The sequence below is a fragment of the Pavona decussata genome, unplaced genomic scaffold (genome assembly GCF_977016875.1).
Source record: "Pavona decussata unplaced genomic scaffold, jaPavDecu1.1 SCAFFOLD_124, whole genome shotgun sequence".
In the NCBI taxonomy this organism is placed as follows: Eukaryota; Metazoa; Cnidaria; class Anthozoa; order Scleractinia; family Agariciidae; genus Pavona; species Pavona decussata.
Genome location: NW_028145538.1, coordinates 122,741 through 150,000, shown reverse-complemented (window position 1 = coordinate 150,000; position 27,260 = coordinate 122,741). Strand labels below are relative to the sequence as shown.

Genomic DNA, 27,260 nt, shown 5'->3' with positions numbered 1-27,260 from the left:
TGTTTTTGCAACCGCCTGAAAACACAGAAAACACTTTCTCATTCTTAATCAGAGATCAGACAAGAAATCTCTTTAATAGTATAAAGTCACAAGATAATTGAAAGATAAGTTAATCTTGAACTACCATTTACTTGGATCTAGTCATGATTGTTGGCTGTAAGAGCTAGTTACCACTGATTCAGATTGGTTTGAATTGTAAGAGTTCACAAGTGAGGAGACACTTTGAGGCAATGATGTTATCAGTAGGTCAAAACTGGCAGTGTAAACGCAACTTTTAAAATGTGGGTGACAGCCAGTAGTACTACTTTATGTCCACTTTCACGGGTCACATACTTAATAGAATTGTCTCAGAATTTAGCCTGGTTTTGCCTATCTGCGATACCAACTGGAACAGATACTAAACACCTGTATGGGGGAAAGAGCCAGTCAAACAAAACAAACAGATTTGTTGCTCAATTGACTCAAAATTATTTTCGTAATTCAATCAATCAACTATGTTGATCTATCAGTCTGATCTAGCCAATAGAAAACGACCCTCTACTAATTGGGCACACTTATGCTTTAATTAAAAAAGAGAACTATTAGCTTACTATTAAATTATCAAACTTAAAAATTTAGTAAAAGTAACAAACTTCATCAAACTAATCAGAAACATTAAGATTATGAGTTACACAAACTACAGTTTCAAAAGTTGTTGTAATCTATTGACAAACTTGCATCACATATATGAATGCAGTTTTTAACGCTGCACAATGTGGGTAGAGTTCTGACATCTCCTGGAAGCTTATTCCACATTGGTCCCAGATATCTGAGCAAATGTTATCCACGTTTCATAGTCTTAAATCTACGAACGGAGAACCATGCTACCCTTAAGTTATATGGGGAGCCACCCATGTGAAGTATATTGCAAATTGTTGCAAATTTGTTCAGTGTCTTTCTTGTGCCTCAAACATTGCACTTTACGCATCAGAACCCAACATCGTTCATTGCACAATGCAAAACGGTGTTTTCAGCCATTTCAGTGTCTTCATTACTCCAAGGTGTCCAGATGTAGTGCTGTTATGCAGTTGAATCGGGAATTCCTGTCTCAAACATTCAGATAGATTAACGTCCAACGTATTTTATCTCCCCTTTCGGACTCTCATTTCTTGTAAAACATACCCTTTCTAAACATTAATATAGTCCACTGAGCCCAATGGCTTGCGGAAGTGGGACTTTTCAGGCTGACCTTCTCCCTGGTTAGGTGCTGGGATTTTACTGATTGAGCTCAATGATGGAAATTAGACAAGGATCTGCTAGCCCGGGGCTCTGCTGAGCTCTGCCTGAGTTGCTACTGGTAGCTGGGAAGATGTCTTGGTTTCTTGCTCATTGTTCTCTTAGCTACAACACAACATGTTCCGCAGTAGCTACCTCACGTTGTTGGTCATAGTTCTTCTCACAGCCTCAATGATTCTTTTATTATTCTTTCCTCTCACTTGGCAATTAACACAGGAGCATTAAGAGAGACCATCTGCATTGCCTTTCATCCAGTATCATTGATGATCAAGTTCAAATTGTTATTCATACATCCCACATATCTCGATCTCTTGCAGTCCATCCGTCAGGATTTCTGAAATTCATCAGTTATTGAAGTTGCCCATGGTCAGTCCTTCAAAAATTGCCCCTTTAACAGACAGATTCCATGTTGCCATCCGTCTGTTCACTAAAAGATCACAGATGACGTTAAATGTGGTAACAACAAAAAAGTGTCACTGATGTCCTTACCACATTTTGACGTCTTCTGTGATCTATTACTGAACAGACGCACGGCAACATGGATTCTGTTTGTTTTATATAATAAAGAAGCAAAAGTTGTTAATGGTGACATCATCCATGCGTCTGTCCTCCATTAGATAAGTAAGATCCAATCGAAATGCGCGTAGAATTCAGCTTATTCCGTAAGGAGGTAGTGATCAAAATACCTCACCTTCCACAAAAGCCAACTCCTCTGTTATTGTCACATATTACCCTCTCCCAGACTGCATAACAGTGTAACTGAAGAACTCAAACCCCTCCGGTATTTGAGAAAGAAGAGCCCACATGCCTGTACTACCTAAATTTTTGTCCAGATCAAATGCGTCTGCCACAGTTGATTATGCCTGCAAAGTTGGCTGAGACAAAATTTGCTTTAGCTGGTGAAAAACATTGTCACATTGTTACATCCAGACAAGTACCGCTTCCTTCTCTATCAAGCGAGAGGCAATGCTTGAAAGAAACACAGCTGAGACAAGGAGACATTTGCCAAGGGGCAAATGCAGATGGACTAAACTTCGTGAACCCGTTTCATATTCTCAAGGTCAGTGGACACACCGTTACTATTCACCATATGCCAAATACGACTCAATTCCTGAAAAGGTCACCGTGGCACTTCTTGGGAGTCAGCTTGAGCACTGCCAGTCTGTTATGAGTCTAATAAATCCACTTGTTGCTGTTCTTGCTGTTGTTATTGTCTGAGTCAGAAAAACACTGCCTACAGCCACTTAAATTTAGCTTTGAATTTGCACAAGCACTGACATCATCCAGGTAAAGAAGGCACACTTCCCAGGAATGCCCAGAAACGAGCTGATAAAAAGTTGCTGGGGCATTGCAGAGACTGAAAGGCACGACGAAAAATTTATCCAAGCCACTCCCTATTGTGATTGCTGCCTTCAGTCGATCACGCTCCCATTCCCACCTGCCAGCAACCACTGGGAAGGTCGAACATACTGAACCAGAAACAAACCCACAAGACATTTACTGAGTCGTATATCCTAGGAAAGGGGTGGAAACTTTCACTGTAATGGCATTCACCCAACTCTCATCAATGCACAAACGGTTTAATCCATCATTTTGCAAACAAACACAGTAGGAGAGGCCAATGGGCTGGATGTGGACTCAACGACCCCTCATTTCATCATAATATAAATTTCTGTTTCAATAATGCCAGGGTATGCTTTTATAGTTGTGACAGATTGGCTTGCTGTTCGCTAATGTTGATAGAGTGCTAGGCAATGCTTGGTCTCCCAAGGTCATCAGGGGAACTGGGAAACAAAAGCAACCTTAGTTAATGACGCTTTAACCCTGGTTGTCTGCGTTTCGTCCAGACAGGATATAACCCTTTCTTAACAGTCAACTAGGTGGCTTGGTAATGATGTAGTTGGAAAGATCGCTCTAAAAGCTCTTCCACTGGGTGCCTCATCTGCTTTCAAACCTTGCTGAGTAGCTTCCAACACTTCTTCCATCAGCTCACACCAAGGGGTTTAGAAAACTTAACAGAATGACAGCGTCAGGTCCACAAGACATTTTGCAATTTCAGCTAGATTTTCTTGATGAAACATTCTTGACCTTTAGTCACTGCAAGGGAAGCTTTCCCACGAGGATTAATGAATTGGGCTGGATCAAGGCTCTCACTTTCTTGCAGCCATTGCTTGTGCTGCAATGATAGCACACTATGGCCACTGCCCCCCCCCCCCCCCCCCTCCTCCTCCTCTCAAACATTCAGCCATACCAACAACTGCACTGTCCACAGACATAATAACTAGAGCTGCACAACACAACATCTTTAAATTCTAGTTTTAAACATGCAAGGGAACTTCACAATAATGACAAATGATATACTGGGTACGTAAATTACCTGACCAGTATGATGCAAACAATAAAAGAGTTTGACAAGTAAGACTGATACAGAAACTAAGTTTCCCTAAGAAATTTGAATTTGTTATCGTGGCATATGAGCACCCAAGGCTTCAATTCACAGACCAATAACTACATTTAGAATATCAATATATGGCTGGCCAAAATTGAAATATCACCCAACAGCCTCTCAACAAAAACTCTCTTCATGTTTAATCAGTACTTTTGAAAGTGGCACAAAATCAACAACTTTGGACTTACCACAGTTGCTCTCGTCACTACCATCTTGACAATCTTGGAAGCCATCACAGCGTTTTGAAACAGGTAAACATAGGTTTCGATCACACTGAAAGCCAGTACATGGGCTTGGAGAGGCTGTAAGGTTAGAATAACGAATTATCTTAAACAGTTATGCGATGAATGTAGATTACCATTCATATGGAGTTACGTAAAACTCAGACAGCACACAGGGCTGTTTGAATTTGCCTGTAATACTTGAAGGAATGCAAGCGCAATTGGTTGTGTTTTGACTAAAGTCTGCCTCGCATATTTTGCATGCTGTTCACGATTAATGCCAACAACACAGCCACATCTTTTTAGAAGGGAGGGCGGGGGGAAGGTGGGGTTGATATAACTATAATATCAGTGAAGCTTCCACAAGCTCTTGCCTTTCACTCCTCTCCTTTAGGCATTCTTTTTTAAGACTTTATTTTCTTTTTTATCACAAAGGACATCGCTAGATTAAATTTTTTTCCCATGCACGTTTTGTTTTTCCCTTTTTTTTTTTTAAAGGAGACCAAAGGGACAAAAACATATGCAGCAACGTTTTGGCTTTCAGAGGAAATTTATTGTAACCACATGCAAAATACTATCTAATGCAAATTTGAGAAAACCAATAACTGTTTGTGGGAAATATTAGTTTTTGAGGACACAAAAAGATTTATTTGTGTGCAACTGTATTACAGAGAGCATACACCATATAATTATTCTCCATTCATTTAGAAATAACCTGTAGCTGACAGTCAATTGGATTAAAGAACGTTCCTATTGTTACACTCTAAAGTGTTTGCCAAAGACGCAATAAAATACATGTTTCTTTGCTTACCACAACCAATTTCATCTGAACCATCTATGCATTCACTGAATCCGTTGCACACAACACTGCGTGGTACACAACCACCATATGCACACTGGTATTCACTGCTTGAACAAGTATTTGGTCGTCTTGTTGAACCTTTTAAATCAAACGGAAAAACATTACAAGAGGCTTTGATTTGAATAACCATTACTGAAAATATTTAAAGGGTTATGTTGGCTCTCCTGGATGATAAACCTTCAAGCCGCAAATTGCCTTAAACAGAGCACAAATATTTATACAGAAGATATCCAATTCAGCAGGGTTGAAAATTTCTAATGACACCAGTTCTGCATTCAGAAAACAACAACAACAACAACAACAACAAAATTTACATGAACACCTCAAAATGTCAAGCAACTGTAAAGTGTACTATGTATATAATTTAAAATTACCATATTTTAATTGTTAGAAATATAGGTTTTACCTTAAATACACAACCCCATCAGCAATTTGCTGTAATCATATTTTATCGTGTCTAAATAAACGCTTTTGTTGTTGCTGCTCAAGACTGTAAAACCCATGCACCTCCCTTAGGTAGAACCCTCTCATAAGCACATGCACGTTTTGACGAGGCATGTCACAATCAAACCACTAATAAATCAATCAAAGAACACACGGCCAAAGCCAGACATCTCTAATTACCAGACATCCAACTTGGCAGAAACTTAAGAGTTTAGTGAACACACCGACACCTCCCACAAGCTTGTATGTAGAACATTTCTAATTGAATGGGAGCCCCCTCTCTTGACGGAAATTGTGCAGTGTTTTAGTTACCATCCTCTTTGCAAACATGATTTAAGCTTTGTTTGCTTTAGTGGCGTGAAGTGAAAAACTGATCTGATAGTCTTGAACTTTGGAACTCAAAACCTTGGGATTCACAGTAATATTAAAAATAGAACATGAGGGAAGAGATAGACATATTGGACTTGTACTGTGAAGACCCGCAGAGAAAAAATAAATAAAAAAAATCAGCCGAGATTACTGTGAGTGGGTTGGATGGATTAACTTATATTTGGAGGCAATTTCCCAACACCCTCTTTTCCTACAAGCAATGTTGATACGACAACAAAACTATCTGCAAAATGTATCTAAGTACTTACTAGGACAGTTCGATCTCCACTCGTCCCAATTGTTTGGGCAGTTTGTAATCCCATCACACAGCCATTCAACCTTTATACAGTTGTATGATGGATTCCTGTAGCAATGGAGCCATCCTGGTGGGCAATGGGGGGCTTGCGTTGTATAGGGACGTACTGTTGTTGTACGAGTAGCTGCAAACACAGAAAAGTAGGAAAGAGTAGGAAATTATCTTCCTCAAACACTGACTACCTTGAGCCTCTCACTAACTTGAAAAGAAACCTTTCCACTGATCAACTTCCAATATACGGCATTGTCCAATCTACCTTTAATTAGTGTCAGCAAATAAGTATTTTTTATATCTCTCAGTTAGTACATGCGTGGTCAATTTAATTTGAAAGTTTTCTTTCCTGTGCACCTGATTAAAGAAATAATAAATATCTTACTAACCTCGTTTTCTTTGTCAGTATTGAGTTGCGGATCCTCATCTTTTGCCATTGATTTATGGCCCGCATGCATAAATCAATGGAAAAAACTCTGTCCGTTACTTACCGTACAGACCTCCAACTCGGTTAGTAAGAGGTATATACAGTCAACTCTCCCTTAACGAACACCTCTATAAGACGGACACCTGGTACTGGTACCAGTTGTTTCTCAGACATTTTACTACAACCAAACTCTCCATAAGACCGACACCTCCATAAGAGGGACAACGGACACTTTGAAATTGTCAATGGACACTTGTGAGGTGCTAAATGTGACAGCAAATTACGATTTAGAGAAGAAAAATTCTTGTACGTGACTCTTTTTAAAACCAGACGTTTAATTGACAGCTCTTATCTTGTCGGCGGAATACATACAGTATGTGTCAAGTTAAAATTAAATCAGTCATTGTCCCATTCAAAAAATAACTTGGAAGTGATAATCGAATTGTATTGTAATCTAAAACAGTTATTTTCTTGGTTTCTTAGCTGAACTACAGCTTTCCCCACTGTTATTCCCTTGATGCTTCCTCTTGCTACTGGTTTGTCTTTCTTGATTCCTTGCCAAAGCATCCTCAACTATCTTTCTTTCTCTCGCAATGCGTTCACTTAGCCATTTCACAGCTAGCGAGTTCCAACCTTTAAATGAATACTGGCAAGGCACTTCTCGACCATAACCACCACCTCGATTTACTCTCTTTCCAGTCACCGTGCATGTTACAGAACTGATTTTCAAAAAATGGCTTACACAGCGTGAATAGAACAGCAGCAAGTGGCCGACAACTTGGTCACCTCACATGACTGCAACCGCGTTTTTGTCCTTTTCATTTAGCAGTTCTTGCATACAGTTCAAATTGCCAACAGTGGGCGTCCATTCATCCTTATAAACGTGGTGGCCATGCACAAAGTAGTTAAAGCTATAATGATCTCTGGACATCTCAGCTCTTAAACTAGTAGTAATCACAGATTATTGGAGTGCGTTCGATTCCTTACATAGGACAAAACTTAGATATGGTGGGCACTTTCCTGTTCGTTTTAATTTGACTTATTTCGTTCGTTTTACTCTTTATGCAACTTTTCTTTATTGCAATAATCATCATCTTCACAGAATATTTGAAGTTTCCTTTCCAAATTAATAACCACAGTTTTCCTGCTGGTTACCCAGCCTGAATAACGCAAAGTTAATGGGCAAATAGAAATCTTAACTTTGAGGGTGAAGAAACATCTGGAGCATGAGGGATTATTTCACTCTTCCACCCTGAAGCTACGAGATTCGGGGCAAACCCCAGTACGTGACAGATCTGACAGAGAAAAATTATAATTAAGGTTGCATGACATTTGCAAAATATTTTCGTAACGTCTTTAATCATTGAAGAACGTACTTTAACACGACACGGTATACTTTTATTTCTACTTGCTACTACTATTTACTAACAACAAGATTACAAGGTATTTCTTATACGCCACGCAAAAATTCCGCTGCTATGAAGCGATAAACATTTTGAATGTGGAGATCTAATTAGCATATTGGAGGTCTTGATCTCAGATAACCAAAATGCGCGTGTGCAAGCATAAAAATCTAACACAGAGATAAAAATACTACCGCAGGCGATCGACTATATATTTCCATTTGTTACTAAATCTTACTACTTATTAGCTACTAGAAAGGTATTTTTTTATACTTTACGCGAAATTTCCGCCTCTAGGAAGCGAGAAACATTTTTCAGGTTGGGATCTAATTAGCAGTCTAATCTTAATCTCAGACACAAGTATAAAAATCTATTGCTCGAAACCTCAAGAATTCAGAGAGATGAAAATGTTACTGAGACGGTACACTATTTGCTTTTACTTGCTACTACTCTTTACTTGCAACAAGGAAGATATTTTTGATACTCTACGCGAACATTTCGCTGCTATGAAGCAATAAACATTTTGGATGTAAGCTTACTCTACGCAAAAATCCCACCGCTATGAAGCGATAAACATTTTGAATGTTCCGATCTAATTAGTATATTGAAAGCCTTGTACAAGCATAAAAAATTATTATAGAAACCTCATGACTTCAGAGGGAGAAAAACTGTGTGCTACCGTATTGTCACTCATCGCAAATGATCCCGTATATGTCCTTGTTCGTCGAAGAGTGAAAGAAACAAAACCTCTAAATTTGAGTTGTGAGACGAACACAGCGAAGCACGAGGCAGAATGCTTTGCGCAACGAAATTGTGACGTCATTCAAAATGGCGCTGAAAAGGTGAACGGCCGATCGAACGAAAAAACACGGGTCAGCTTTCGCTTGCATGCACAGGGAACCTATGCGATCACAGGCAGCCCAGAAGATTAGGAAGCGTTCTTCCTTCGTCGAACGCAATAAATACAGTTTTGCATCCAAGTCCGTTCAGCTGCAGAAATCGATACATTAATGTCTGATGATTTCATATCCAGAGTTAGTTCATAAGTCTGAAACTTGTCAACTTTTGAGACACTATAATAGCGCAAAGTAAGCCTAAAACTTCAGCCTCACATTTCTGGTTTCATTTCCACATGAGAGCAGAATGTCTAGTAAACTACTTTGCAGTCAGTTGCAAAAGAAAACCTTAACTCTGGAGGAGAAAATTCGTGTTTTAGATCATGCTGAAAAAAAATCCCAAAGTTGATTGCAGAAAACTGACTGAATTATTCAGCGTCGGAAAAATGCAGATTGCAGCATTAATCAACGATAATCAAAACATAACAGCGCAGTATGAAACCTTCCGCTAGGCCAACAACAAGGGATAGCAAGATGGTCAACATCAGGAAATAAATGAGGCAGTACATCAATGGTACTGATTGGCTAGAGATGCGATGGTGCCTATAAATGGACCGATGATTCGAGAAGAAGCCACTGAAATAGCCCAAAAATTGAACAAGCCAGCGGAATATGATGGATTTAAAGCTTCAAGTGGGTGGTATTATTATGGTATTAAGCAGCGGGCTGTTGAAGGTGAATCAGGTCAGATAAAAACTGAAACAGTGGAGTCCTGGATGGAAAGGCTAAGGGAATTATGCAAGGGATACAAACTGGAAGATATCTGGAATGAAGACGAGACAGAGTGTTTCTTTCGTGCGCTTCCTGACAAAAGTCCGGCAGGGGAAGGATGCAGATGCAAGGGTGGCAAGAAATCTAAACTCCGAATGACAGTCGCCTTCTTTGTTAATGCAAAGGGTGAGAAAGAAGAGCCGCCGATTGTTACCTGGAAAAGCAAGAACCCAAGATGTTTCAAGAATTTAAGAGACAAACGAAGGCCCGCGAATGTTACCTATTTCTCGAATCCAAAACATTGGATGAATTCAGAAATCATGATTGAGCTTTTGGAAGGAAACAAAAGAAGAATGTGAAGGGAGCAAAGAGAAATCATTTTATTCCTTGACAACACAGGTTGTGACCCAGTTTCCCTGCAGGAAATGTTGTCTTTCTCCCACTTCCCCCCCAATGCGACATCATGCCTTCAACATCTCAATGCAGGCGTGATTAAAATTTCAAAGAAATGTACAGGAAACTCCTCCTGAAATTTGTTGTTTCACGTGTTATCCACGGACTAACAGCTCCAGATATCGCCAAGAGAGTTGATGTTTTACAGGCAATAAGATGGATCAAACAGGACTGGGACGAGGCACGAGAAGAAATTGTTCAGAAGTGCTTCGACAAATGTGGATTTTCCAATGTGGTACAGAATATATAATGAGAGATCTGAGGAAGAAGAGGATCAAGAATTCGCAGAGCTTGTACAACGTATTAGTCAGGGCGAGACAACAGCTGAAGAATACGTAACGCTGACCAAGAGGTTTTCATCATGTGAGCCTCCTGTTAATACTACTTTCCCCAACTGGCAACAATGACTAAGGGATGAAGCCCTCGATCTCTATCAAAAAGAATCTGAGAAACTTGCCAGCAAAGTTGCAGTCGTCGCAGACAGTGACGAAGAAGGCCAAGATTTGGACTTTGAACCACCATCAAATCCACTACAGAAGCTCTTACACTGGTTGATGGCCTAAAGGTATTCGCTTCCACAACGCTGCAAGATGAAATCCTTGTATCAAAATTAAGCAGCGTTGGTCAGAACTTTGAGGATTTTAAACTGTTGCACCTGAAACAATCCATGATTTTAAATTTCTTTTCTTCTTAAGTGCATGCCCACCAAAGCCATGGCTATTAGATTATAGAAGCTATTTACTTAACTTGCTTTTACCAATTTTTTTTAAAGAAAAATGACATCTTTTTAAACTTGGTGCCGCGAAAGACGGTCCTGAGTCATAAGATGGTTATGTTCCCGTTTGCAGAATGTTCTGTTCACTGTTTGAACTCTAGTTAACCCGTTAACTATTGATTGTAATATGACAAGCGATTCACTTTTATAAATATGTTTTTGTTTTAGTTTGTAGGTTTCGTTCAAGTAAATAACTTAAAACAAACTTTAAACAGACGAGTATTCACAGCGCACAGGTTCAGCATTATTATCTTAAAATTCCTGGGGTCATGTTGTGTGTTACGTTGACTCTTAAGAGCGGATGCCTGTAAATATCAACCAGAGGTGTGCAATAGCGAAAAATTCAAAATTCTCAAAAAAATTCACAACATAGCCCACGGTAAACTATTGCAAGAAATACATGTTTTACTTCGATCCGATAATTATTTTTGATGTGAGGCTATGATCTTGAATTCACCGATCCTGAACCGGGTTTTCAGTGTCTGACACCACATGTTGCGAAGACCTTGTTTTAAAAATCAAACCAGTTTTGTTCCAAACGAAAAACATCCAGTCTGATAAAGTACATAATTATGGACATCATGAATGGTATGTTACTCATCTGAAGTGAAAATTAAATATTTAGGAGATTTTTCAATATTTACAATTTTTTGAGCGATTTCTCGTGATGCCAAATTGACAAATTTGCGAGGCTAAAATCATCAACTGGTACATGGCGTTGAGGATAAAGATTTACACCACGTGAAAGAGCATCATTTCTTCTTATAAAATCCGCTTTCAAAACTATGGGCAACACAGAAGGAAATTTTTGAGGCCGCGAATTACAAGTAGTGCTTTAGTGAAATTTGAGCTTTTCTGTCACGGCATTCCGTTGCTAAAACTCAGATAAACACAACATGAAAGCGTTTCAAACAACAATGATTTATTAATTCTTGCTACAGGGCACTGCCTGTGCATGACCTATGCTTATAAGACTATTTTCCTTGGTTTTCTATCTTTTAGGGGCAGTGCCTGTCAAAAGAATTTAGCGGAGTTCAAAAGCCGTACACCGGTCAGTTTACGTTGTCAACCGGTCGCAACACTAGTAAATATGGAATAAAATGAAACCAGGACTTCTTTCATTCAATCTTACTTTGAAAAAAATGGAGCAAATAGCTAAGAGTGCTATATAATTCATACCTTTGAGCGGCCACACTGGATGTTTTTAAAAGAAATATGGGACATCTATAGGAAACATCGTAACACTTTAGGCCGTTTTATACATTTTGTCACAACGATTGTGTTACATACATTTCACCGGTAGACCGCTGACCTTGCGTATGTACGCCCTTGTCCACGGGATAGAGAGCGGTGTTTCGTCCAGCTGAACCCCAAAGACAATTAATTATATAATCAGTTAAAACTGAAATTACGGTTTTGGGTTATCACAATTTTATCTGGTTGCGTCTACACTCGCGCAGTTGTTTTGATTTTTGATAAAGTTTTTCAAATTTCAGTCTAACGTAGCCTGCGAATACAGCCGCCTCTCATCGCTCCCGTTACCGAGGGGCGTTTCGCGATGCTACTCAAGGAGAGTTAAAAGCAATGTGACTGTCTAGTTCATCTGGATAAGACCCAATTTTCAATTCATTGTTCACAAAAATTGTCTGTTGTATGATAGTCATACATCAGTAATGGAATTTGAGCAGACAAAGTATGGTTTCTTTGGCCTTAATGGGTCAAAGTAAGAACACGATCCAACAAGCTAAGATCATGTTGCCTGAATATATGGTGCTATGCTCTGAATTTTTAGAGTACTTGCGAAATCCGACAGGCACTAATATCGAGGTCATCTTGTGGATAAGTCTAGATTGCACAAATGTGATGCTCCGATCTCCCTTCGTTTGCTCAGTGAAATGATTAGCTGCCCAACTTGGTGGGACCGGCGCAGAATCGGTTTTGGCAGCGCCGTCTGACTGGCCATAAGCATCTCGATGTCTTGAGCAAATAGACCTGATTAGATGGCTGTCATCGATTTCCAAGAAATCAAGGAAAATTTGGCCCTGAAGTTTAGTCAGTTAGTTATGTCACTTTGTAGAACTGGCTTTACAGCTAAAGGAGCGTAGCTGTGCCGTCCAGGTTGTGAAACCCTGGCCCTCTTTCAGACAAAAATTGCTCCCCCTTCGTCCCTCACTTATTCCTGCTGACAATGTACTGTGGTCGACTGTAGCAGGCGTGAGTCGTACTGCAGGAATTGGGGAAAATAGGGACGACAGTGGTGACGCAACCCCGTTTCCCTCCTCGCTCTTACCCTGCCGCCTCCCCACTAAGCTCTCCATTCTTTACGTCGGGAAACTGTAACAGTGACAAAGCACAGGGCCAAATAACTTAAAAAAATCACTAAAAATAATTAATGTGTGTGGATGTAATAACCAGTAATTTAGAATCAAATTGCAAGCGTTATTAAAGGTAACTCTTATTTAAGGTCAGGAGTTTGGTGTTACAGTAATTCGATACCTGCTCTGCCTACGAGAAGCTCCGCCTCAGTTTTCAGTGTTCAGTCAGCAAACCCCGTGGCCCTTAGATAGTTTCGAATGGCTGTGCCACAATCTCTGATTGGAATACATTGGGTATTCGCTGGATTTCCAACACTTTGTCCACATTGTCCTCCAACAATCCAAGCATCAGGCTCACACGATACCATTTCGGCTCAATTTGTTTGAACGCCGTGAAACCAGAATCGAGCATTTTAAAAGTTGGATTGCAGAGCAAAATAAACAAACTGAAGCGATCTGAATACCAACGTGGGCTAACTGCACGTTTAGAAAGTTCAGTGACAGAAAATACAGCTCACAAGTAAATCGCAGTTACAGTTTGTATCGAAGGGGCAGTGAAAAATTACCCTTGGCATGCGCCCGGGGGGTACCATTCGAGCAGAGGCCCTTTGATCTTCCTAGATAAGTCGAAGGCCCTCTGCTCGCAGGGTACTCGGGGGGTAAACCTTTATATGAAAATTGACGGGGGTGATCGTAGCTTTCGAGGGTTAAAATTTGTGGTTTGGTAACTGTCAAAGGTATGGCGGTACCTTTTAGCCAGTTTTAGGGTATTGAGCGAAAACATAAATATCAGTCAACTGTTACTTAGCGTATTCATTTTAGAATTGGTACCACTAAGTGGGAAAATTATACAGACCACAGCTATAAAACAAATTCTGGTACCTTTTAGTGGTACGTTTCAAAATTTATGACGATCAACTTGTCAATTTGATATAGGAGTCCCCCTCCCCCTGGGGGCAAGTGGTCTGCGCAAACTGTAACGAAATCTCTGCCGTTAATTAAACGTATTTTTAAATCGCGCCAAAATGCATATACCGTTCCTGATTGATGTGATGATTTCTACGATGTACAGAAAGCTCGCTAAAAAGGTATGAATTACGTAGCACTTGTAGCTATTGTTTCATTTGTTCTAAAGTAACATTCAATGCAAAACATTCTGGTCCGAATTCAAACGTTGACTACGTAAACTGACCTTTGTGACCTTATACGCTTTTGAACTCGGGGTCTAATAAAACTGCTACAATCTTTTGTGCCTGCCCCGAAATGATTAAAAACCATGGAAAATAATATTATGAAAGTGGGCCAAAACCTCTAGCAAGTACCAACAAACAATTGTTGTTTGAAACGTTTTCATGTTGTGTTTATCTGAGTTTTAGCATCGGAATGCCGTGACAGAAAAGCTCAAATTTCACTAAAGTACTACTTGTAATTCGAGGCCTCAAAAACTTCTTTCTGTGTTGCCCATGGTTTTGAAAGCGGATTTTATAAGGAGAAATGATGCTCTTTCACGTGGTGTAAATCTTTATCCTCAACGCCATGTACCAGTTGATGATTTTAGCCTCGCAAATTTGTCAATTTGGCATCACGAGAAATCGCTCAAAAAATTGTAAATATTGAAAAATCTCCTAAATATTTAATTTTCACTTCAGATGAGTAAAATACCATTCATGATGTCCACAATTATGTACTTTATCAGACTGGATGTTTTTCGTTTGGAACAAAACTGGTTTGATTTTTAAAACAAGGTCTTTGCAACATGTGGTGTCAGACACCGAAAACCCGGTTCAGGAGCGGTGAATTCAAGATCATAGCCTCACATCAAAAATAATTATCGGATCGAAGTAAAACATGTATTTCTTGCAATAGTTTATCGTGGGCTATGTTGTGAATTTTTTTGAGAATTTTTAATTTTTCGCTATTGCACACCTCTGGTTGATATTTTCAGACATCCGCTCTTAATAAGCCGAACACCTCTCTAAGATGGACAGCTGAGACAGGTCCTGATGGTGTCCGTCTAAGAGAGAGTTGACTGTATTTCACTTTTATAATAAGACCATTAAGTCAGTTGGGGTGGTTTAATATACATTTTTATTATCCCAGTCACATCTCTTTTGCCGTGTAATGGCTGTTAGATTAAATATTTAACAATCTTAAATTTACAACAGGTGCTCTATGGTGAATTCTGTCGCTCCATTTTACACCCAATCCCAATAATGTGTGGGAAAAAGGTTTGGGGAAAATTCAAGTATTGTCCAGGACCTACATCGCAAGTGACGATTGGGTGGCCAAGCACCTGGGTGCTGAAACAGCAAACCCAACCCTGAGGTGGTAGAACACCCAATAACCCACCCTACCAGCAACCCACCATGAACCCTCCCCACCCCTCTGCCCACGCCCAACTAGGCACCCATCACACTGAAGCCTAGGTTCAGTGTGAATAGACTAATATATAGAAATATCAACTAACCATAAAAACCCATTTCACCCAAACAATGATGCAAAAGTAGCCATGGGGAAGGGGAGGGAGGGAAAAAACTCTGAACAACCTAACCCCCCATGACAAATGTGCTAGGAAAAACACAGTACAACTGAGAGCATATGTGATGGCGCGCGCATACACTGTCACCTGCTGACTGCTGACCATTGTATTGCCTGCATTACAAGCAGCCAAGATTGCTGGATACAGATACTGATATGCTAATGAAACGCCAAGGCTGATACATGCCAATATGCTGAGGAATGCAAACATGCTAAGAACTCCAAAACACAGAGAAAAACCACCACGCTAATGGAGAAACATGTGGTAGGTGGGGGGAATAGGAATCGCTTGAGAAAACTTCCCACTGGGACTAAACTGACTGTAGGAATACATGTAGCTGGCATGCTGGCAGTGAACAAGTTGTGATAGGGTGCCCACTGAAGGCTCATTGGGCAAGGAGTCATGCACACATACAGTTCATAATTTAATTGGCCACCAAAAACAACAAATGGGAAGAAATGCATACTACAATACAGAGTACAATGGAACGACTACGAGAAAACGTACTTTGTAAAGATAAACATGGGTGGAATGACTAGCTTTAATCAAATTAACATTAACTTCAGGTTATGCACAGGTTGAAACAGCCACATATTCTCTTCTTACAAGAACTTTTGACAAGAAATGTCACCAGTGATCTAGCTCACCATGGGTCTTACAATAGCGTGGTGATTAAAGCTTCTTACAGCAAAGAGAAGGTCATGCTGAATTCAGCATTTTGCTTAAAATCGTAAAGGGAGTTCCTGTGATAATAACATAAAAGATGTGGGACTTACGGCACCCTCTCTCATCACTCCCATCTCCACAGTTATCTTGTCCGTCACACTTGAAGCCATTGTTTATGCAACGTCCATTAGAGCAAGTAAACTCCCAGTAGTGGCATGGCCTGGCGGTGTAGGGTGTTGGCGAGGATGTGGTATTCGTATTGATAGGCCTAGCGGTTGTAGCTGGCCAAAAACAAGAGCAGATGGTGTTAACATGTTACAGGTAGCAGTTCACGGCATGCATCATTAGAGAGATTAAGTCTGAAACACGTTTACTGCAAACGGCAAGTGTGAGATTAGCGTTTACGTTTTCTTGAAATAAAGAGTACAAAGATGAGAATAGTGCAAACTTATTCTGGCCTTTGATGCTAATGCAAAACTACTCGATTTGACAGATAAACTTAAAACAGCAAGCACATTTACCGTAACGTCATTCTTAACCTGTCTATTATTTTACAGAAAAGCTGAACTACAAATACATGACTATTACGTCAATGATTGAAGCAGAAAGCATAATTTCTATCAAGGACTACTTTCATGAACTAAACATTAATGCCGGCACACTTTAATTTCTACGACTTTGGGTTGCTGTATACATGTGAGTAACCCTAAAAGAGGCATATACGTACATACATTATTGATCTCAATTTGGGAATCTGTTAGAACTTATTACTGCGTCTGTTGTTAAAGTCCTGAACAGTTTGTTACTGTAGTGCATGGTGTGTTGTACTCCTTGCAATAAAATGGACTGCACTTAAAGCTTTATTGCATATAATTATTTGACTCCCCTTGCCTAAAATAATAGTCTTATTAATCTGAAAGTAACATTTTCATGTTTTCAGAGTTCATTACATCTTGAAAATAAATGTAACTTCTATCATAAACATTATATCCTTATAGTACAAATGTCGAATATGACATTGTAATTCACTTCCGAGTGCCAGTATGTGATTTTAATAAACCACTATCATCATCATCATCATCATCATTATTACTATTATTATTATTAATAAAAACTTACCACAAAACCACTCATCTGAGTTGTCTGAACAGTCCCTGACACCATCGCACACATCCCACTGGTAAATACATTGACCATTGTAGCATCTGTATTCGTATGAGCGACAGTGTGTAGGTCGTGTGGTAGGAGCAGTGGTGGTGGTTGAATCTAAAACAGAATGTATAGAGTGCTATTATTTGCCTCGTGATAAAACCACTTTAGATAGATTTGCATAGCCATACTTGTAAAATTTTTAACCCAAGCAGTGGTGAGTTAAATCTGAGACAACATGTGTAAGAATCCAGTGCAATAAATAACTCGCAATCAAACGCCTTGTTACTAAGCTTTTCTTTTAATCTGTGAATCAAAATGTTTCCTGGAAACTGATCTTATTGAAGGAATACCTGCAATAAAAGTACACGCCATACAAAGACACTGTAAATGTTCAAAAAGACACAAACAACATAAATTATGTGAGACTCCAAAGGCATAACTTTGTGCAAGAGTTTCATCAATATCGTTTTTCTTACATATCACTTGGGCAAACTTGTTATATCGTGTTATTATAAGTGAAGTGTTTGTTACAACACAACTGAAATCTATTCTCGAATTTGAACCACATCATTCTGTCTTAAAGTGCCTATGAAGTGAATAATTATGCTTATTTGAAAGGCCTTTCAAAGCGACAAATAATGGCGATTTGGTGTCTGAAATAATTTTATCTTCTCTCGTTCTGGAGATATACTCAAAAACTGATGACGTTATTAGAAGTACAAAGATATGTAACTAAATCAAGAATACCTTGGGAAATATTGGAGTGATGCTGCTCAAACTTATAATCATGATATAATCACAACGTGTATGGCATCATCATTCAAATGAAGCTTTCCCAACTGCACAAACGTTACTTCACAATAATATTCTTTGTTTTTCAGATTGAAATAATAAAATGAAATAGTCAAGAGTACTTTTCCTTGAAGTTCAACTTACATGTGCAGCCACGCTCATCAGAGTAATCACCACAGTCATTGTCTCCATCACAATGCCATCTCCGAGGGATGCAACTTCCACTTGTACAAGTGAACTGACTTGATGAGCAAGTTCTTGTTGCTGTGAAACAATCATACTTGACATTTATTTTTTTACCATCGACTGAAAATTAATAGAATCACAACACAAAAAGTCAATGGAATTGTGTGCATCTTTCTAGCTGAACATTCCTGTTTGTTTGAACACATTTTGCACCACATTAATTTTCTCATGTCCAGGTACCGTTTTTGAAACCTATTGATAAAATGCTGAGGATAACTCTGCAATGGACTAGCATGTCATCAAGAGAAAAGTAGATACAGAAGACCTTAGTCTTTCAGGACTATACTTGAACCTTAACGATCCCCAGTGTTACATGTAATTGTGTTCCACACGGTTTCAAGAAGAATTGGGAGGGGGGGGGGGGGGGGTTAATCAGTGGATTGCATTTTAATGGGGAAAAGTCTAACTATTATCTACATTTATTTATTTTATTTACTGGGTAGGTCTGTCGCTCACTACTGAGCATTTTAGACCACTCTAAATAATAATAATAATAATAATAATAATAATAATAATAATAATAATAATAATAATAAATAAAAAAAGGTCAGTAGATGTTAAAAATTGCATTTTTAAATGCAGCCAGTGAACTGGACAATGCAATTTCCCTTGGGAGATTGTTCCATTCTGATAAGATAAGATAAGATAAGATAAGAACTTTATTTTACGTGGCACTCCACTTACAGGAAGCCCACAAACAAACAGATAAAATTACAAAACAAAAGAAGATAAAAATTAGCTAACAACCTAAAATCTAAAAATTTAAAAATTTAAAATATCCAGGAAATCCAATAATTCATGTATCAATACATGTGTGAGTACAAATTAAAATTTAAAAATTCAAAAGCCAACCACAATAATAACAATTTTAAAATGCTGCATGACGAATACTTCCCAAAAATTCCTTTGTGCCGGCCATGGCGCGAATCGAGTCCGGCAGCGCATTCCATGTCTTTGCAGCGAAATACCGAAAAGACCTAAGACCATGCTTGGTGCTTCTTACTTTGGGCAATGAGAGCATGTTTGTGCCCCGTAAGTTATATTTTGTGTCCTTTATTTTAAATAAGTTTGCAATGGGGGTCGGTGCCCTCTCCTGGAAGCAGCTATTTATTGTGATCAACATGTCCTGGATACGACGTCCCTCTAGTGTGCTATGCAAACCAATCCAACTTACCAATCTATCGTAAGAGTTATTCTTATCCTTATATACAAGTCTAAGTGCCCGTTTGTTTACTCTCTCCAATTTCTTGGTGTTGCTGGCTCCACAATGGTGCCATATCTGGCTACAATAATCGAAATGCGGTAAAATAAAGGCACGATACAGTGCTTCCTTGGTTTTGCAAGGTAGAACATTCTTAAGCCTATTTAAGGCATTAACTTGTCCTCCGACCTTTCGGCAGATAGATGCGACATGAGAATCGAATTTCAGCTTATTATCTAATGAAAATCTGAAATTGTCTTTGGATAGAAAGAGTACTTATAATAATCTCTTGTAGCTATCAGCTGTAGATAAAAATACTTGCATCACTATAGGTCATTTTCATGATGGCGTCTTTTTACTACAACTATCAGAATTCATTTCATTTTTCTTTATAAATTCAAATTTTGTAATCCCAGTGGACAGGAAAGAACAATAGCTATAATTAGTATGAGAAAACAAAAACCAGAAGGATTCTGGTAGTTGTAGTAAACTGATGCCATAGCGAAAATGTCCTATTGCAAGGCTGCCATTTGTAATGACCAATTGGCAACTATAGAAAACATGAAAGGCAACTCAAAGCTCCCAGCCAAAAAAAACTAGTAGACAGGTTGAGAATCTGTAAATTCATTCTCCATTTCTGTCATGGGAAACGCTCAGCAGCAAGCAATAATAAAGAAAACAGCTGTTTAAAACGAATGCCCAGGTGAGTGCAGACCTGAAAAGGAGGGTTATTCACGTCAGTGACAGACTTTCAACAACCTGAACAGTCATCTTCAGACTATAATAAGTAACCACACATAATTCATTGCTAGATAGTATTCTATCTAGTAATTGACCTGATTGGTCAATCATGCCACGATGTTACTAGCTGCAAAGATGTACTTGAGGTAGTTGGATTGCTCAGTATCTGAAACAGCTAACAAGCTCTACAGCCCGGTTATAACCTCAATACAATTTTAATATTAGAAAGGTACTGTTTGGATTCTCATCATTGGAAGCACTTGTTAGTTCCCAATAGGTTACAAGATCCACCCTGAAATACTAAGCATTTAACAAACCTCCGCAATGGGGTGGCTCATCACTCCTATCTCCACAATCATTGTCACCATCACAATACCAACTACTCGGAATGCATCGGCCATTGTGACAAGCAAACTGAGAAGATGAACAGCTAGTTTGTGGGCGTGTTGTAGGCGCTAAAATGAAAAAAAAAACTGGTACTTAAAAAGACTTTTAAACACAATTTAACCATATGATTATAGAGTAGCTATGAATCACAACTTCACAAGAATGGTTCTGACTGGTTACAAATTAAATATAATTGGTTCATGCTGGAAAGAAACTTGATGAACATGAAAGCACGTAGCTCAAATCATTCTGCCTTACACAAAATACCTTTAGAGACATTGTTTTACATGATTAATAATAATTATTATTTTAGTGCCAACACCTTTTTCTTTTTTCTTTCTTTTCCTATTCTCCTTCAGTTTAAACTGAGCTGTTAAGACACACTTTGCCTCTGAACGATAAAGCACTTGGCATTCTCAAAGTCCACAATTGCATGCAGATTAGCATTACAATTAAAACAATTCTACAATGGAGACATTGCACACAACTTTTGAAACTGGGATGACTACACGATGCAATATTACTTGCACCATTTTTAGCAACTTTTCATGCAACTCCTATTTGGAATGGGCTCAGGGAAAAAGTTATCCTTCTGACAGATAAACTGCACATTACTGTAGCTAACACACGATTTGAACTAGCTAAAACCAGGTGTCTGAGGTTATTTTGGTGGAAATACCCACATGCAAGCAGCCCTTCCAAACAAAAGTTCAACAAAATGTTGCACAGAATTTTCCATTGTGTGGCCAGCGTGATTTCAAGAGTTGTATGTGAGGTGCTGTAGCATGTGATGCACTGTGTGTCAGCACCTTAAGATGAGTCGGCTTGGGGGACATGGGGATTTCCTCTTCACAAGTCAAACATGACTGTACTTTCTTCCATTCACAACGACACTAATGGATACCATGTACAAAATAAGTTAGTTAAATCTATTTCATGATCAAAAAATTTAGCTGACAACTTGTTGGGTCGCATGCTGATGCTTGGCTGCTATTGGAGCATGAAAGTAAGCGATCTTGGACTGTATGAACATCACCATAGTTGGCTGGGCACATGGTCTTCACTGAAACCTCCATGAAACCCAACCGTAGAAGACATACTGAGTGTTCAAAACTGCTTTATACCTGGAGTACATCCTCGTTCATCTGAGCCATCACGGCAATCATCATCAAAATCACAAACCCATCGTCTAGGAATACAGCGATGGTTGTCGCAAGTAAACTGGTCTGAACGGCAAGTAGCATAACCTAGAAAAAATTCAATATGCATCTTTTAATATATGGTTTTCAAAACAAGGCTAGAGTTAACACTTGTAGTAATTAAAAGTTACCAAAACTTAACTTGAAACAACTAGAATAAAGTGTATTGATGGAAAACTTAATGGAATTGGTAACTGCTGAACAGAAGCAACTAAAAGAACCAGACTAAATCACTCAGATCAAGGGATAACAAAGCCTTTGCAAAAATGTATCCATTTGGAAGATGGCTCACAAACTGCTGTCCAGTTCATGTCGCACACAAAAATGACAAAGATATAAGGAAGAAATTACAATTAAACTTTCCTTGCCCAAGTTTTGCATTGGACACACAAACATCACAGTGCTATAATGGCGTAGTTATATGGGTTATGGATAGGGTGAAAAAGTACTGCACTTAGAAAATTCCATGGCTGCCTAAAAAAAAATGGGACACATTTGGTAGTAAAACAGTCAAGACGCCCATAATATCAATGAAAGCAGCAGATTAAGGTATGACACTTACTACAGTTTCTCTCATCAGAATTATCATGGCAGTCATTGTCATGATCGCACTTCCATGAGGCAGATATGCAGAGACCGTTGTCACATCTAAACTGTGATGGTCTGCATGTGGTGTACTCTAGAACAATAATCAACATATTCAGTGGGGAAGACTGGTTGCTTTGAAACATCTACGGTAATATGCCAAAAAAATCTCAAAAACTCTATCAAGCCCTTAAAATGGGAGTGCGGAGTAGAACTGAAGTCTTGTTTATTTTCAGGCCTCGAGGATGGGAGGTAGGGGGACAGATGGGGTCTGAATTGGAACGTGAAGCTTACTCCAAGTCATGACTTTTTCAACAAAACACAAACTTACTTTGTCCAGGTTTCTACTAAGTTTCAAACAGAAACCTGACATCTGTGGGTAGCGTATCACAAATGGTGTTGTTTGTACGTGAACACAGTCACATCTCTCCACAATGAACCACAAAACAACAGAAACTTGATTTACGTAGACAGAAATCAAGTTAGACGTTTTGACTACTTGTACCTCCAGGTTTTGAAAAATTAATTATATTGTTCTTGAGAATGATGTTTTATTCTAGAAAGTGACACAGGCATACTCAGAAAAAAGAAATCCAAGTGCTCCTATCAGGAGTCGAACCTAAGACCTTCCGATTACTAGTTCGGATGCTCTATCACTGAGCTACAGGAGACTCGTGGGAGCTTAGGCCATTAAACTTGGTTCATGGGACAAATATCCTGCATACTGCTAGGATTTAAATGTCAAACGTTCTTACTGCTAATCATCACTTACCATGGGGGAGTAGGGGGGGGGGGGGCTTATTAAAAAATCTGCAATCATGAGCTGTTACAGTATTCCTAGTTTGTGCTCACTAGGTAACTAAATGCTAACAAAAGAGTCAAGGATTAAAAATCGGGTATGATTAGCATGAGATGGAGCCAAATCATACTGTAACTTAGACGACATTAATTTGGTCAATTGCAGTGAAATTTTGTGAGCAAGCTGACCTTGGAAAGATCTTTGAGATTCGCATAATTTATGTTTTCTTGAAAAAATGAGTACATAGACAAGAATAGTGCAAAATAATTCTGACCTTTGATGCTAACGCAAGACTACTCAATTTTTCTAAGAAACTGAAAACAGCGAGCAGCAAATGAAGGATAAACATAGTCACATGGTCATCTCTGGCACCAGAACAAACGGATTAAATTATTTCCCTTGAGCTTTCAAGTCATACATCATTGCTTACTACTGTTTTACCGACGCATGGCCACATTTAACATGTCACCCAGCTAAACAACACCATAGGTTTTTAATTTCCATAACTTGGTTCCATCACATGATGCACCACATTTTCCAACGACTGAAATCATCCTTTACTTCCCTTAAAATTAACACCGGCACTCAGAAACAGTTTCTTGCATATCAAAAAATATTACCTGCAAAGTTTATGGATATTGTAATCAACCAGTACCATTTAACATTGCCACATTCATGATCCATCAACAGATACATTAACTGGCCCAGTCTTGCACCACACATACGTAGCGCACACGCATTAGAACCCGATTGCACTTTTGAGACTTATGAAGAAAACTGAATTTAATGGGCTCCACGGGAACCCTCAAGTATTACAAATTCAATCAAGCATCTTATTGTTATCTGACGACTACTTACGACATCCTTGTTCATCAGAATTGTCTCCACAGTCATCTTCATGATCACACTTCCAGTGCGATGGGATACATCGGCTGTTGGTACACTTGAACTCAAGTGGGCGACATGTGCCGGCTAGAGACGTAAACAGACAGTAGAATATCCATTTGTCAATGAACAAAAGAAAACTTAAACTGCAACTTTTTAAACGTGAATCATTTATCGTTGTAGTTCCCGAAAGCCACAATATAGTAGTATGATTGGATGACAACTGTGAAATTTTCTAGTACACGTCTAGTATTTCATGTTAGTTTACTGCTATCAAGATTCAGTAAGTGGAAAGAAAGATCTTCCTTCTTTCGTTACATGTTACAAACTTCTATCACATGGAACTGGTTGTTTATTAAGAATGGCAAGGTTATTAATTTCGAAACAATTCAGGCCTAGCAGGGGAGTACTCATGACAACCATGCAAGCAGGACTAAACCCACAAGCTGCAGCACTAACAAGTTCTGTAACAACAAAATAATTTAAGAGATTATTTTGGGGAAAAATTGCCTACAGCCAGACAAACCAAGAAAAGAACCCCCTTAAAATGGTCAAAATGAGATTTCACCTACATTGTGTAAAATTTCAAGGCACAAGTTTACAGTGAAACCACTGACAGTGTTTTACTAGGGAATGTTTATGCATAAAATAAGCTTCAAGACTTTACTTCCTGGCTTTCACACAGAAATTTCAACCAAATGTCTCAGATCTGAAACTAGAGGTAAAAATGTCATGAGCAATTGTTGTTGGATCATTATGCGATACAACTGTACCATGTTTCAAAACAGCCAAAAAAGAAATAAAAAAATAAATACTAGTGTGAAGCCATCGCAAGCCCGCATCGCGAAATGTCAGTTTGTTTCAGTTTAAGTTTAAGTTTAATTATGCTTTGTCATGCTAGAAAATTACACAACAAAATGCATAAGAAACAGACTGCAAAGTTTGTTTTTGAACCCAAAAACAGTGCCCATAATAACAAAGTTGCTGTGTTAGAGGGTTGTTTATCAGTAATGCACGGTTCCACTGGATTGATAATAATGTACTTACTTCGTGTTGTACATTCTCCATTGGAATCCATGTATTCGCCAGGTTGGCACTCACAGGTTATCCTTCCAGAAGCAGCTACCACAGTTCTCATGTTATCAGGACAAGCACAAGCATAGCTATTGGGCACAGCTAAGCAGATGTGACTACAGGGCTTATACCGTGAGCATGAGTTATTACCTGGAAATAAAATACAAACTGAAATCAGTTTACAGTTTTACAAGGAATTTATTTAATAATTTGTTTGATGGAAGGAAGGAGGCTAGGTGCTATAACAATACATGCTGAAACAAGGAGCTAATGCACAAGCCAACTTCAACTCAGGAGGTAATCATTTGAAGGGAACTTAGGCCAAGGGCTTACCTTGGCACTTGTTAACAGTGATTTTGTAGTGGAAAGTAAAGTTATTAAATTCTCTACTTCCTATGGGAGGGAAGAGTGGGAATAAAGGTGAAGCTGAAGACTGTCTAACTCCTCAGTGCATGAGTAACCAATGCAGCTAGTGCTACTAAGTACACACGCCATCAATATTAAGAAGTCAATGCACATTCAACTACCACTGGTCGGCTTTGTCATCAGAAGAGTAATGTTTCAGAACTAGTCTCTGCCTTTGTGTTATCTTCTTTCCATTCACGTAGAAAAATTTTAACCTCTGGCGATGTGGGCCACTTGAGCGCGAGGCAAGTGTGTGACTTGGTGATATGTATAGAAATTTGGTGACATTGGTACCAGGGGCCTCCTTTCTTGGGAGTTGGCATACAATGTACTTTCAAACGTTCACATTTCATTAATCAAATCCCACATAAAAATGTGAAATGGGGAAGAGAGAGAGGCAATCCTTCCGAGTCAATTATTTGTTAACAAAATTGCCAAGACAAATGATGGAAAATGAACATTCAGAAGTTAGCAGTCCTATTTTAGCAGTCTTGCTACCACAAAGCCATACCACAACCCATCATGTTCACTGAAATATATATTTATTTGTTGGAGTATCTACATGTATAAGAACGTTGATTATTAGCAATTATGTATGGCCATGAAAAAATGAAAACATACACACACACTAAACCTACCACTAGGATAAATTAAATTCATAATAAACTGTTACCAGTCTGTACATCCTGGTGAAAAACTTTAAGATCCATCAAGCCACGCACATGTGACTTGATTGTTTGCCGTGCTCCGCCATCTCTTTTGTTGGCCTTTTGAATGGACTGTGTTGACCAGTCATCCCAGTAGATAGAATCCTCATATACAGATATTGAATATGGGTGAGGCAGGCCCATCCTAGTTATCGTCTACAAAACAATGAAAATAATGTGCACCTTCAACAAAATATTTAAATTTTATTCTGGCAAAAGAAAGTTAATGTTAAACTCACAGCATGTTTGGGTCAATTCCAAGAGTGACTACAAGACATTAGGACTTGTAATTATAAGAATCGAAATATTAAGATACTCTTTTCCATTTCTCATCTATACTTACCAGTATACTGTAAATCCTCTATTAAGCCCCCTTTCCTAAAAAGCCCCTCCCCCTATTTTTTAGGATGAAAGTTGTTGAGCCCCTCACCCCCCTCTCTTTTAAGTCCCCCCCTCCTGATAATTATCATAAACACAAACACTTCATGTCATTATTTAAATAATCAAAATCAATTTGAAAGAAACGTTACCCATCACATTCCACACTTCTCTGATTTTACCGTAACTCCACTCAATTTTTTCTTGTGGCACTGTGATTCACTAAATCAAATAAGGCCCCTCCCCCCACCCCTCAAACTTGCTTGAAATAAATAGGCCCTGAGCAATGGGCTTAATACAGGATTTATAGTATGTTAAGTTTGCAAAATGTCTTTGGAACCACAAGCTGAATGTAAGAATATTCAGTATTTTAACCCTATTCAGCCTGGGCTTTTTGCTAGTCCATGGGTCTTTTCGACTACTTGAGCTATCACAATGAAACCTGGATGGTATATTGTACATCCAAAATAATTATTGTTCCCTTTGGCATCCGCAAAATAGCATGATGACATCATATGACGGGAATTATATCAATGATCTTTTAGCAACATTTCAGTTATAACTCCACTTTGAACGTAACAACTATGAAATGACGGA

General features: G+C 38.8%; 1 protein-coding gene across 1 annotated transcript in view; it reads right to left on the bottom strand.

The window, feature by feature from the left end:
* LOC146469307 (sortilin-related receptor-like) overlaps positions 1–27,260 on the bottom strand; it is a 101,420-nt gene that overhangs the window by 43,293 nt on the left and 30,867 nt on the right. Inside the window, exons 20-31 of the mRNA XM_085123315.1 lie at positions 26,252–26,441; positions 25,147–25,323; positions 24,073–24,186; positions 22,393–22,509; positions 21,756–21,878; positions 20,562–20,699; positions 18,201–18,320; positions 17,232–17,378; positions 16,223–16,393; positions 5,890–6,060; positions 4,757–4,885; positions 3,913–4,026 (exon numbers count right to left, since the gene is read on the bottom strand). Coding sequence (XP_084979441.1) covers positions 3,913–4,026; positions 4,757–4,885; positions 5,890–6,060; positions 16,223–16,393; positions 17,232–17,378; positions 18,201–18,320; positions 20,562–20,699; positions 21,756–21,878; positions 22,393–22,509; positions 24,073–24,186; positions 25,147–25,323; positions 26,252–26,441 — 1,711 coding nt within the window. The remainder of the gene's footprint in view (positions 1–3,912; positions 4,027–4,756; positions 4,886–5,889; positions 6,061–16,222; positions 16,394–17,231; positions 17,379–18,200; positions 18,321–20,561; positions 20,700–21,755; positions 21,879–22,392; positions 22,510–24,072; positions 24,187–25,146; positions 25,324–26,251; positions 26,442–27,260) is intronic.